Consider the following 13,620-nt stretch of genomic DNA (forward strand, 5'->3'; position numbering starts at 1 on the left):
TAATAGACATGTTGGAGAGGGACATTGGAGAGTAGCTGAGTGCAGGTACAGAGTAGATGAGAGTTAGATTTAACAAGAGTTAAATTTTGTCACAAGTGTAATAAAATGAGGGGGGATGGGGGTTGAAGGTATGTGCAAGGGAGTAATAATGATTTGTTGTGAAACTTAACTTGGGTAAGGTGGGAAGTGACAGCATCAGAGGATTGGGAGATAGTGAAAGATGGAAGGACCAATGGTTTGGAATCAAAAGCCCTAAAGAGATATACACCACTTCAGCCAACAATCCACATTTAGAAATTTATACTTAAGACATATTGATGCAGATGTTCAACACCTATAAGAATGTTCCTTTCAGTGTTTTATATAACAATAAAAATTATATAAAATACAATTATATAAATATTCATCAATTGACAATTGGTTAAAAAATAATTGTGGGCCTAAGACTGGACACAGTGCCTTATGCTTGTAATCCCAGCACTTTGAGAGGGCAAGGCGGGCAAATCACGCGGTCAGGAGTTTGAGACCAGCCTGGTCAATATAGTGAAACACTGTCTCTACTAAAAATACAAAAATTAGCTGGGTATGGTGGCATACGCCTGTAGTCTCAGTTACTCGGAAGGCTGGGGAAGGAGAATCGCTTGAACCCGGGAGGCGGAGGTTGTAGCGAACCAAGATGGCACCACTGCACTCCAGCCTGGGCAGTAGAGTGAGACTCCATCTCAAAAAAAAAAAAAAAAAAATTGTGGGCCTAAATTAAAAACAAGTTTTCTGTGGTTGTGTGTTCATCTCTGTCAGGTAATATACCAGGCTATGCTGTGGATTTATCTGGAAGCTAGACTGACAAATTTATCTGCTGTTATTTTGAATTACTGTTGTTTGTCCTTGCATTGTTCTGATACCCATATCATAAGTCCACTGCCTAGAATGATTAAGTAATAAAATAAATGAGAATGCAATTGTATCCTTGCAGTGGTTTTTATCATCCTACATATGAGTCATGATAGAATAATCTCCACAGGAACAGCCCTCAAATTAAGCAGATAAACACAGTGCCTTTCCTCATTCCTAATGACTGTGTTCTGGAGCCATTCGACCTGCCTGTAAAATTGAGTGATGAACACTCTCCCAAATGTCACCAAGAGCCTGTGGCGTAGGCGTTGCTCAAAGTAGTGGGAAAAGACATAGTTCCTGAATTCTTCTGGAGTCTATAGTGTAAAGTATATCATGCATATAGTATATGCTTTATAGTGTGAAATATCACATTGCCATAGTTCTTCTTCTGGAAGTTTAGAAGATAATTAACATTGCAAGCATGCATAATATTTGGTTATAAATTATATATTTAAGAAATATACAAATGTCATAGAGTGTATTATTTTCCAAAATCTTATCTGTAATGCCCTTTCCTGTCATGTTAATCTCAAGTTTGATCATGTGGCTTTGCTTTAGCCAATGAAATGTGAGAAGTGATACATGCCCTTTTCAATCAAAAGCTTTAACAGCCATCTCATGGTTCTGCCATGTTCTCTTTCCTTTCTGCCATAAGACTGAAATGTCCTATATAAATAATTGCTCTTTCTGTTCAGTTCCTAGAATAAAAACGAAATGGAGCAAGGCTGCAGGGACATGTAACATAAATAAGAAACAAACCTTTGTAGTTAAACCACTGTTGTATTAGGGTTGTATGTTTCTGCAAAACCTAGTCCAGGCTGACTCTGTAATCAAGTAAACAAATTGAATATTATATTGGATATATGTAAAAGACACACATTCTATAGAATGGAATGGGGGCTACATTTATTCAGTGTCAAGTATCAGATACTATACATGCATTTAATATGAGTATTAACCATATGTGGTAGATGACATTATCTCTAGATGAAGGTCGAAGACACTGAGACTAAAAGTAATTGCACACAATCAGTGTGACAGCCAACATTAAATTTTTTATTTCAGAATCAAGGCTTCATTAATACCCAAGTCCATGCTCTATCCACTCTATCACACTGCCTTTGGAGTGAAAGAGTTTTGAATTTGGTGCAGCTTTAGACTGGATAGACCTAAAAGAATTCTTTACTTCTCTTTCAATTCGTTAGGGAAAGCTTTATAGACAAAGTAGAAGTTCTGAAATTGAAGCCACTTGAAGAAAAGAGTCTGGTGACTTATAGAGGTGAACATTTTCTAGCAAAATGTATAGTCTAAAAAAAGTTCCAGGGCAAATGTGTGATGACTGGATGATGAAAGCACAGTAGACTTCCCTGAGATGACCTGAGGGTTCCAAAGTCATCAGCGTGTAATGAAACGTGGGAATCGAGGAGGTCTTGGTGAGGACCTCCTGGAAACAGGATGAAGGAAAGTCTTAAACAAGAGCCATGAGGTTATGAGAAAGTATGAGCTGGATAGAGCAGCCATAAATAGCTATGTTCATAAGGTTAAGGGTCAGCAGAATGATTAAGAGAGTTAATTTGAATTTTTTTGGTAGACATTTTGGCTTTCTTTTTAATATGAAATGATGAGCTACTTTCTTTCATTTAATTGACAAATATAAATTGTATATATCCAAGGTGTACAATGTGAAGATTTGATATGGGTACACTGTATACAGATTAACACAGTCAAATTAATTTACATACCCATCACCACCCATGCTGTATCTTAGAACTTGTTTATCTTGTAACTGAAAGTTTGTGGCCTTTTACCAACATTTCTCCATAGTCCCCATCTTTGCCCTTCTACTCTGTTTCTATGAGTTTGAGATGCTTTTAGATTCCACATATAAGTGAGGTCATACAGTATTTGTCTTTCTCTGCCTGGAATATTTTACTTAGCATAATGTTATTCAGTTTCATCCATGTTGTCCCACATGGCAGAATTTCCTTCTTTTGTGGTGAAATAATATTCCATTAAAAATATTACATTTCCTTCATCCATTCATAGGTTGTTTTTGCCGCCTCTTAGCTATTATGAATAATGATGCAATGAACATGAAGGTACAGATGATGTCTTTTCAAGATACTGATTTCATTTCCTTTGGATGTATACCCAGTAGTGTGATTGCTGATCATATAGTAGTTCTATTTTTAATTTTTGAGACACCTTCATACTGTTCTTAATGGCCACAGCAATTCACATTCCCACCAAGAGTGCACTAGGATTCCCTTTTCTTTCCATCCTAGCCTACACTTATTGCTTGACTTTTTGCTAACAGCCATCCTAATAGGCATGAGGTGATATCTCTTTGTGGTTTTTGTTTGAATTTCTCTGACAATCATTGATATTGAGCACCTTTCCATATATCTTTTGGCCATCTGTATGTCCTTTTTTTGAGAAATATCTATTCAGGTTTTTTGCCCATTTTTAATTTTTTTTTTAGCTATTAAGATGTGTAAGTTATTTATATATTTGGGATATTAATCCCATATCACATACAGAGTGTGCAAATATTTTCTCCCATCCTGTAGGTTGCCTTTGCACTTTGTTGTTTCCTTCCTTTGCTTTGCAAACAATGAGCTATGATCCCATCTTCACAGAAATTGTTTGCTTGCCGTCTATCAAGTCTGAGTAAGTAAGATCAGAAAATTTACTCATCTGCCTGTGGCCTCACAGCATCATTAATTGCTAAGAAGTTAGAGTTCTAGGTCCTCCTTTGTAGCTGCAGATCAGTTGACTGAGATATCATATGGTGACAATGGTTGGAGAAAGTTAATACTACACAAACTGCAATGGTGCCTTTTCAGAAGGATTGAAGGCAACTAAACATTCTGAAATCAGTTTAGAATGAATAATTCACATATGTTCTAAGGCTTAATTGGCACAAGCTTTAGGTAGTGGTGCTTTCAGAAGTTCATGATTTACCAGAGTTGGTGAGATAGAGCTTCCCTGGAAACCTTATAGCCCTGCCCAAACTCACACGTCCTGCCAAGAGAGAAACAAGTAGCCAGTTCCTTCTGTCTATATCCTTATGACCTTCTCCATAGTCTAGCTTTAACCTTGTTAATGGCAGAAATGGTTGTGGTTTCCAGTGCATGATTCTTGGTAGAGGAGAACAATCAGAGGCTGCAGAGACAAGGAAGCAAGAATAAAGGGAGAATTGTTCTTTCCACCAAGTCAATATGGTCTCAGTAATTTGTCTTTGGGGTTATAGTTTACAGTGAGACAAATGAGATTTCCTCTCTTACGTTTTAATAGTTTACCTGGGTCTCCTATTCATTACACTACTATTCTACTAATGAGAGAGTGAATGTCATTATGAAAACAGATAGATTTAAGAGCACAGCTTATTTACACATTTCTGTGCTTTCCATATTATCTTACAAAGAAAATATTCATCCTATATGGGTTTGGTAAGTGGGATTATAAATCAGAGTTTTTCTTTCTTATTAAAAGAACCCAACATTTCCAAAATCTGTTTCATACCAACTTATATGTGTGGTATATTCATGCATAGTATATTTATATAATTAAAAAGCAATTGTGGAATTAGGTCCTCCAGTTGCTGCGCATATCTGTGCTATTTGAGAATATATTCATTTTTCTCTTAATCAGCAACAAGCTCAGTGAGGAGAGGGGGGATTCTTGTAGTGTCTCCTGAACATCAAAATTCTGGGAGATCTATTTTATTTTGTTAGTTCTCTCTGCTCCCATGCAGCACAAATTGGTAAATTGACAGGCCTTATTTAAGATAATTGTCCATCCACAAATGAGAAATAAGAAAATCCTCCCCTTTCCCGACATTTTAACTTGAGTTAAATATGAAACATTCTCTCAGTGAATCAGGAGCACAATTGAACACTTGGTCAGACAGATGACTAAATCTACCAGTGTGATGAGGCAGTAAAAACAGTGCCCCAGAAAAGCAGTTCTTTCTTTACTCACCATACCAGGTTTCTTTCTCTTTTCCTGATGATTTGGGTTTCTTACTCTGCATTTCAATTTTGTTGTAAAAATGCATTCTTGCCATTGTACTGATGCTTATCTGATTGCCACTGACCCTGACATGTTATGATGAATTGGGGTTGGCTCTAGTTGAGAATTTATCTACAAAGGGATCATTTAAACCAAAGCTGATAACTTCTTTAGGGTTGCAGGAATAGCTACTTAATACACAATCCTTTAGCAAAGCCAGAGGAGTAAGATATAACAGGAGGAAGATACCTCAGGTGAGAGATTCAAGAACTCTTTTCATGAATTTTTTTCTGGACACTTTTGTCTCTAATTTGCAAACAGACTCCATTCCCTTCCTAGTGAATTCTGCCAAATAGCCTTTCCAGTCCCTAGGAAAAAAGAGAGAGAGAGAATGCAGTTGGTATTGGGAGTAGAGAAAAGGACAGTCCAATTCAGAGCTTTAAGCTAGGGTAAAGCATTTGAAAACCTGTTGACTCATAAAGGACCACCCAGTCGGAATACAGGAGGAAATAAAGCATGACCAAAATCCCCTCAGAGATTTCTTCCATAACACCCTACTCATAGAAGCTCTGTGAAACTATTGCAGATTTTGAAATTACATGACCTCAGTAAAGACCTAGAAGTTTTTTATTAGTCCATAGGGCAGGCTATTGAAGAGAAATGATGTCTACCTCTAATATGTGATAATGTTACTTTCCTGGATAAATAATAAAACTCTCCATTGGACGTGGTTGGAAAAAATGAGAATCTCTGTGCTTGAGAATTTGAGGGAGATAAGGAAAAAACCTGGGGTTGAAGCAGAACTCAACTGTTTAATAGCCTAAGCAATTCTTCCTGGTTTTTCTCTAAAGTTAAGTCACCACTCTATGGCTCAGCATCAAAGGAATACTGTTCAATTCTTTGTTGAACTTATAGACTGAGTAACATGAGTAGTGGGTGAAAAGACGAAAGGAAAATACCGTACACCTTTAGTTACGGGGGAAAGGGAGGCGGAGGGAAATAAACAGGTACAGAATTGGAATTCTGAAAGTAATTAAGATGCTATTTAGTAAACCCCCTCCCACAGCACGGCTTGGAAAAATGATGAGTCATGGCTTGGAAAAATGATTAGTGACCCGAAGGGATACAATTTCTCATGCAGATTTTGAATCACAGTCACAGAAATCACCTTGCCCTGGGGTAGGGACAGTACTTTCTCAGCATTCAGAAAACCCTCCTGACTATTGTTCATGTTTACAGATAACCTGCTTAGGCTGGTTAACTGATAACACCCAGCACAGATAAACGTGTTTAACAAAATATTCAGCCATGCTAAGCCCACAACTATTCTGCCTGGGCATTTCATTCATGAGTCAAAAATGTTTTAAAGGTAGTGAAGAGAGAGAGAGAGAGAGAAATTAATGGTGTCAACAAGGCAAGAGAATAATAAATGTCTAAATACCATTGTTAGAAGGGAAAGTATAGGTTAACCTGGGCCCAAATAACTTCCTTCTAACCCATCAGGAGCACATTATTTAAGATACTAAAGTGCTAAATTGGTCAGATAAGAGATGTACTGAGATGTAAGATCCATTGAACAATGAGGAAAGAAAATTGAAGTGAAAATTGCAATCTCCGCCTGCAAGAAACTTAAGTGAGATGAAGTGAAAATGTTTACAATGGAAGAAGAGAGAGAAAATGTGAAGAGGATGATGTTTAATAATAAAGATAAAACTGGAGACCTGGGGAGGAAAAAGATGACTGGCAAGTGGGTTAGAAAAGCGAAAGCCATCAAGCTCCACAGGGACCTGGGCCCGGGATTGGGGAAGAGCTTAGGAGAGCATATCAGAGTCAGCAGCGACTCTACCGAACACCGAATGGACAACTGGTGTCAAGGCAGCAGCAGCAGGTGTTTTTCTGGAAGAAGAATGGTGGAATGATAGTTAAGGAGAATATTGTGAGCTGCAGACAAGAGCTGTGTTTCACTGACAGCTGGACAAGAACGCTCACAAAGACTTAGCAGAACCACAGAAGCTGTGTCCAAAAACTGGAGGTCTGGTAGATAGGGGGAGAGAGAAAGACAGAGAGACATAGAGATGCTAAAGAACATGTCTTTAGAGATGCATCTGTGAGGAAGGTAACCAGAACTGTCAGCTGGGGGAAATAAAACAAAGAAGGGGAAATAATTCCCACCATGTGGCCAAAGGTGTAAGATCTGGAACTAGACTGCTTGGGTTCAGATCCTCTATGTCACTTACCAGCCGTATGACCTTGGACAAGTTTCTTCTAACCTTTTTGGTCTTCAATTTTCCCACTTGTATAGTGGTAGTAGTAGTATCTGGTGGAGTTGTGGAAACTGAATGAGTTAATATGAGGTAAAGGTCTTAGAATATTGCCTGATACACAGAGAACATCTGTACATACTAGCAACTACTGTGATATGTGGCCAGCCTCTGTGAGTGGTCCTGAGCTGTGTAGAGGACTAGTACTTTTAGTACTTTTAAGTGTGTTTTCTCATCCTTTCAGACTATCCATAAGAGAGCTTATAAGGGTTGTGTGAGAGAGAGATATATATGTATGTGTGTGTGTGTCTCTGTGTGTGTATATGTGTGTGTGTGTGATTATATATATTATATATATATAATAATTACCTCCAGATTATAATTGTTCTCAAGGGCAGCTTGTAGGGTGACTAAATATGGGTTAAGCTGAGGACAACAACGGTAACATTCCTTGAGGTTTATAACTGCTTTGGGCAAGCCACTTAGCTCCACCCATTGAGCCTCATTTTCTTTCTTTCTTTCCTTCTTTTTTTTCCTGCCTCAGTTTTATTTGTACAAATAGCACAGGAGGACCGCAGCCCCATGCAGACGGCAGCCCGGGAGGAGGGGTGTGTCACACCAGTCCTTCTGTCCTCACGCTGGCAGACAGAGATATCTAAAGCCTTTGTAGGGGCCTGGGCACCTTTGGGAGCCTGAGCTGGAACTGAAGCAGGAGCTGCAGCCTGGATCTTGGTTTGATCCTTTGCCTTGGCCTTTGGCTGACACAGCTTGAGTGCCTTGGCAATGCGAGCACAGGCATGCTTCCCAAGCTTGGGGTGGGCAATGTAGGCAAGTCATTCAAGCTTGCGGATGACACCCTTTGGGATCTTGGGGTTAACCTCCTTGGGCTCTACGAGGGCCTTGATAGCCTCGGCACATACACTCACAGCCGTGGCATTGTTGGCCTGCATCTTCTTTAGGCCCTTCTTGTTGCGCTTCTTGGCAAAGCGCATGTTCCTCAGGAACTTAGGGTCCATCCCCTTAAGAGATTTGTATCTTTGTGATCGGGGTTTCTTGATACCATTTCTGTGCCATTTTCAGGACTGGTTGTGTGTGGTGTGGTTCCTGGACTTGGCCATGTCTGCACCTTAAGCCGCAGCTCCCCAAGCCGCAGTTTCTTATCTATAAAATGGGGGTATTATGTATACAGTGTAAGGTTTCTGTGAGATCAACTGTGAAAGTACCTTAAAAAATACCTGCAACACAGCAAGTTTCAATAAAGGTTTGCTGAGTGTGAGTCTGCCTTGTGATGTTGGTGGTGGGTGACAGGTTGAAGTACTTTCATCCAGATGGGAGATCGTAATTGTTCTCACAGTGGCTGGTAGAGAGGCCTTGGGTTCAGCTTTTGTCAGAAATTGTAAGGATTGATCTTTAGACCACAAAGTGGATTGACATTTATCTTTTCCAGCTTATCTCGTGAACAGAAAAAAAAAAAATCCCCCAAAAATCGGACAGCCTAGGTCTCTGAAACGGATTGCTGGTGATCAGAGTGCTATTTAAACTTTCCCCTAAGGTTTTTTCCTCTTCAAAGGAAGGACCTTATCAGCCTAAAGGAAAAGGAGAGAAAGGAAATGGGCCACAGTTTATACCTTATGGCTGCCAGTGCTTCTGTCACAGGAAACTGCTGTCCTCCTCTTGCCCAGCAAGCAAGCTGGCTCCTGGGTGGGCATCTTGCTGGGGCTCTGACCACCCCACTGGCAAGCAGCTGAATGTGGCTTCTTGGTTAGACCTCTGCTGACCATTTAGGACCAGGATGAATTTGACTAAAGCTGTGCTCTCCCAAAGAGCCTCCTGGAAAGAGGCCTTCTCCACAGTCTAAATCCCTTTGTCCTGCGGGCCTCCTATGTAATAGGCCTTCTCCACTGCACACTCCAAGACCTACTTTCTCTGGAGCTCTAGGAAAAGTCAAGGAATTGGACAGGTAGTGATTTTTCAGTTTCTCCCTAAGAATATTCTGGTGGTCTTTGTCACCACCAATAGTAGAAAACAAGCTACCAATGTTTACCCCACTTCTTGGAGAAAATACCACTATGCAGGAAGAGCATGGAAGATCCCAGCACCTAGCCAGCTGACCAGAGGCCAGTCCCAACACCAGCCTTCTTCAGAAATCATTACCTCCTTTTCTTTCACATCTGCTGTGCTGGAGCTAACTGGGAAGCCCCCTGGCAGGTCCTAATATCTGTCTTACAATGTTCAGGCTCCCTCCCCAACAATCATTTATTAGAAAGGGGTTTTATGATACAAATTTGATAATCTCCCATGCACACTGGCACTGTTCTAATTGAAGTTGTAAGCCCATAAAATTCAAGCCCTTTGTCTTCCTGAAGGCCACAAGGTTTAAAAAGATACTATTGTCCTGGCTAACACCCACTACATTGTCACTAGGGACTGATTAAACAGAGTCCTGAATCCAAACAGTGCGGATTTTGTCTAGGTCCTTTTCAGGCCTGACAATGCCCTTTTCAGTTCCCAAGACAAAAAGAGGTTTAAGGATCGAGATTCTTCTAAGATAACCGCATCCATATGGAAGGCAAGGTGGCCGGCAGCTGAGCCCCAAACACCCCACTCCCTTCCCCCTCTTTCCTCCTCTCTTTCTCCACCCCCCAAAATCCCAGGTGATAACACTGCCTCAGCCACCCTTCATCCTCCCCTTCTTCTTCCTTGGACAAGAAAGCTAGAGCCCCTAACAGGCCCATGCCTCCTCCTTACAGACTTCATAAGGGCCCTTGGCTCCCTTCCCCGCACTTGATGCCCCAACTGCTCTCCTCTGGCGCATCTCCCAGCAGTGAGTGCCTGGGAGCGAGGTCGTCGCTTCTGTGAGAAAGTGACTGCTTGCACAGGAGGCCCTAGGGGGGCAGTTACAAACCCACGGGGTGCTAGTGTGCACTGGCGGGGCTGAAGGGGGGTGAAGTGAGGCCGACCAGCGGATCCTGGTCTGCGCCATGAGGAGACAGGAAATCACAGCTACATTAGGCACTTGCAGGCTTAACTAGGGGTTACAAGTTCCCCGGTGCTCTTCAGGTCCCCAGGCACTTTTCAAAGGGTCCTGGAGCACTTGGCCCCTGCACTCTGGAAACAGCTTGCGGCCAGGCCTGGGCTGTTCCGGTGCAGCGCGCCCGGCGTCTGGCCTAGCCGGTTCATCTCTGGAGAAACTCCTTTTGCCCTGTCGTGGTCCGCAGGGTTGACTTTTCGGTATTTGAAACACCAGCAGCTCTGGGAGCCCAGCGGAGCCTCGGAGTCACTCTGGGGCCAGAGACGCCAGAGACGCCTTCCGCTGACAAGAATCCCAAAGTTGCCTCAGCTTCCTCCTCTCCTTTTTCTTCCCGCGCCCAACCCTGACACCACCACCCCTCCATCCCCCAGGTATCTTCCTTAAAGCCGTGTGGGGACTGCAATCCGCGCTTCGATCCAACTGGGACTGGGCCCCACTTAGCCAGTCAAGGGGCGAGCGAGCGATGCGAACACTGGTCTGGAGGGCACGGCTCCCGCCTACGTTCCCGGCAGGCGCGCAGGGGACCCAACCCTACGCATTTTATTCTCTAACTACGAGGAAAAATACTCTATTTTTTAAAAAATAACTTGCTTCCCATACAAATCGCTATTTAAAATATACAAATAAGGCCCAAGCATAAAATCTAACTCTGGGGCTGGCGGTGGAGGGAAGGTGAGGGAGGGGGCTCTGGCACACGTCCCCCGTGTGTGCTTGCGCGATGGCTGGTGAGGGCGCGCCAGGGGACCCAGGCGCCCAAGGAGATGGGGCTGCCGAGAGGCGGCCGGAGAGAGTTCCAGGTGTTCGGCTCTGGCCCTGCTCCAACCGCAGAGCGCGCTCCAAAGTCCAGGGTAGCCCCAGGTGCCCCCCCCAGCGGCCTCACCAGTTCCAGGAGACCAGGGCGGGGGGCGCTAAGTGCTGGTAGGCTGGAAAGAGGCCAAGCGCCGAACCGGGACCAAAGGCAGGGTAGCCCGGCAGAGGGCAGGCGGCGGCTGGAGGAGCGCCGCACTTGTCCTGGGCCGCGGCAGTGCCAGCCTCGCCGCCGCCGCACGGCTGCCCGTCGCGAACAAGCACCGGCACCACCACGCGACGCAGCAGGCCTGGCGCAGCGTGCAGCTCGGCGGATGCTGCCAGGTCGGGCGACTCCGCGGCCCCCGGCGCGCGCGCGCGCTTCAGCTTGTAGCGATGGTTCTGGAACCAGATCTTGACCTGCGTGGGCGTGAGGCGCAGCACACTAGCCAGCTGCTCGCGCTCGGGCGCAGACAGGTACCGCTGCTGCCGGAAGCGCCGCTCCAACTCCAGCGTCTGCGCCTTGGAGAATAGCACCCGCCGCTTCTTCCTTTTCTCGGCGTCCGAGCCCGGAGACGCGGGCATAACGGACGGCCGCTGCGACGAGTCTGGCGGGCTGGTCTCCAGGCTGCTCTCGTCCGAGGCTAGGGACGGCAAAGGAGACACGGGTGGGTGAGATGCCGGACCCTCCGAGGGCCTGCTGCCCTTCTGGCGAGAGCGTGGAGGCACCGGCTGGAGGGCACGCCCACTAGCACGAGACTTTCGGGATGAGGACGTTTCCTGAGTCCACAGCTGGACATCCACCTCTCCGAATGCGGTGACCTCATTCATACCACAGCAGTCATCAGCGGGCCTGAGATCGTGCCCCGAAGAAACCCACCCCGGGGCCCTCTTAACACGTCCGCACCGGTAGTTGCGCTGGCCGACCTGTTTATCACAAGCTGGGTCACCAGCGCGGGCCTCCTCCAGGTCGACTGCACTGCAGTGTGCCGAGGTTTGCGGAGCCCTGAGTGGGAAGGGGGTGGGGGTAAACTCGCCAACACTGGCAATCCCAGACGGAGGCCTGGAGATCGTGGCCGTGTTTTCGGGCATGGGAGCGGGAGCGGGGCGGGGGGCGGCAGGGGGCGGCGTGTTTTAAATATTCAATTATTCCGACCCCTAGAAATCGCCAGACACAGACACCCCAAATCTCGGGGCACTAGTGCCAGGCAGGGATCTGCTCTTAGGATGTGCCGACTGGGACGAATGCGTTAGGGGTTCGAGGATAGGGCTTCCGTTTCCAAGACTGAGGAAATTCAGACCTGGGCTGGGATTTCGGCTTTCCGGCCCCGCGTGGGCCGGGCCCTTGATTCTGCTGCCCCACGCCTCCTACCTCCCACCCCGCACCGCCGTCCACCACGCACTCACAGGGGTAGTGGCCGCGCTCCGAATCCAACCAGGCCGCGCAGGGGTCGGGCTGCGGGGCGCGTGGTTCTGGCTCCCGCCTCGGCAGGTTTTGCGCGTCCTGCTCGGGTAAATCTAGAAGGCTGCGCACGGTGAAGCTCAGGCGTCCAGAGGTGGCCATGGCCGAGGAGGGGAAGGAGGCGGGGGCAGGGCAGGCTGGGAACCGAGGGGCGGCAGAGACGCCGCTCCTACGGATGGGCGTGGGAGGCGCTCGCCATGCGCTGGCAGCGGAATATTAGCGCATTTACAGCGGAATCTCTGTTTATATAAACAGCTCTTCCCACCCGGGCCGCTTTGAAAGCCGAGGTCCGGGTCTCCAGGGTGTTAAGTACCTGAATGAGCACTGGACCAGAGCCGGGGCGAGCCCGGAAGGTGCCACCTCCGCCCCCGTCCCACCCCGCACCCCGCCCCTCGGCGCCCAGTTACCTCCCAGAGGCTGCAGGAAGCAGCCTTCGGCATTAGCGATTCTGTCTGATTAGCCCAAAATGGGAACAGATAATGGGGATTGTTACCAGTGAATAACATCTTGGGTGGCGAGCGGTGGCCACCACCCGCCTGACCCAGCCCCGGCTTCCTCCTCCTCCTCCTGGGCTGACTTGAGGCCAGGCCCCGCGGGAGTGCCGGGAAGGGTGGAGGCGACAGGGGTGGGTTTATGAGCACCCAGGAATTTATTCCCTGTTTGCTTTATTCTTTGAGCTTGTTTGCTGGAGTGGTAGTTTCCCGCAATTATCCAGAAAGTGATTTACAAAGCGGCGTTAAACTCTGGCGCGCTCCCTTTCTCTTTTTGGTTGGGCCCCTCTAAGATTCAGGATGACAAGTTTCAGGAGGACGCAGAGATTAGCCTGGTTGGCCCAGGGGTTTTTACGGCCGCTGGGAGCCTCCTATCACCCCATGCATCCCCCCAACAGCCTCAGAGGTGCTGGGGAAGGGTTGGGATAACATTCGGAGCCCCAGCTCCGCGTCTCCACAGGCCGGCAAAACAGAGGAGGCATGCAGCCAAGCTACTTAGGTCTACAGTGCCAGTTTCTTTGGCCCAGCTTCGCCCAGCCGCTGCCGATCGCGGAGCTCGGAGGCCGAGCTCCACAAATTTGGGTCCAGGCCCGGTCTAGAGCCCCCGGGCGGGGGTGCTTCTCAGGTCGTCCTATGAGGGCTTTGAGGCCTGCTTGGAGTCACCAGATGATCTGGCGCCGC

At 46.4% G+C, this 13,620-nt stretch overlaps 1 protein-coding gene and 1 pseudogene across 1 annotated transcript; both read right to left on the bottom strand.

The window, feature by feature from the left end:
* Positions 1 to 7,651: 7,651 nt before the first annotated feature.
* On the bottom strand, positions 7,652 to 8,287 carry LOC112628382 (annotated as a pseudogene).
* A 1,890-nt stretch (positions 8,288 to 10,177) lies between these two features.
* On the bottom strand, positions 10,178 to 12,774 carry NKX2-8 (NK2 homeobox 8). The gene is made up of 2 exons (XM_025392761.1): positions 12,394 to 12,774; positions 10,178 to 11,630 (listed from the first exon to the last, which is right to left on the bottom strand). The coding sequence occupies exons 1-2, from the start codon at positions 12,548 to 12,550 to the stop codon at positions 11,077 to 11,079; spliced, it is 711 nt and encodes a 236-aa protein (XP_025248546.1). The 5' UTR covers positions 12,551 to 12,774; the 3' UTR covers positions 10,178 to 11,076.
* Between the last annotated feature and the right edge of the window lie 846 nt (positions 12,775 to 13,620).

The sequence above is a fragment of the Theropithecus gelada genome, chromosome 7b (assembly GCF_003255815.1).
Source record: "Theropithecus gelada isolate Dixy chromosome 7b, Tgel_1.0, whole genome shotgun sequence".
Taxonomy (NCBI): Eukaryota; Metazoa; Chordata; class Mammalia; order Primates; family Cercopithecidae; genus Theropithecus; species Theropithecus gelada.

Coding starts and splice junctions, on each gene's coding strand:
- NKX2-8 (XM_025392761.1), bottom strand. CDS start 12,550: ATGGCCACCTCTGGACGCCTGAGCTTCACCGTGCGCAGCCTTCTAGAT. Junction 11,631..12,393: donor GGAGCGCGGCCACTACCCCT/GTGAGTGCGTGG, acceptor TGCCGTCCCTAG/CCTCGGACGAGAGCAGCCTG.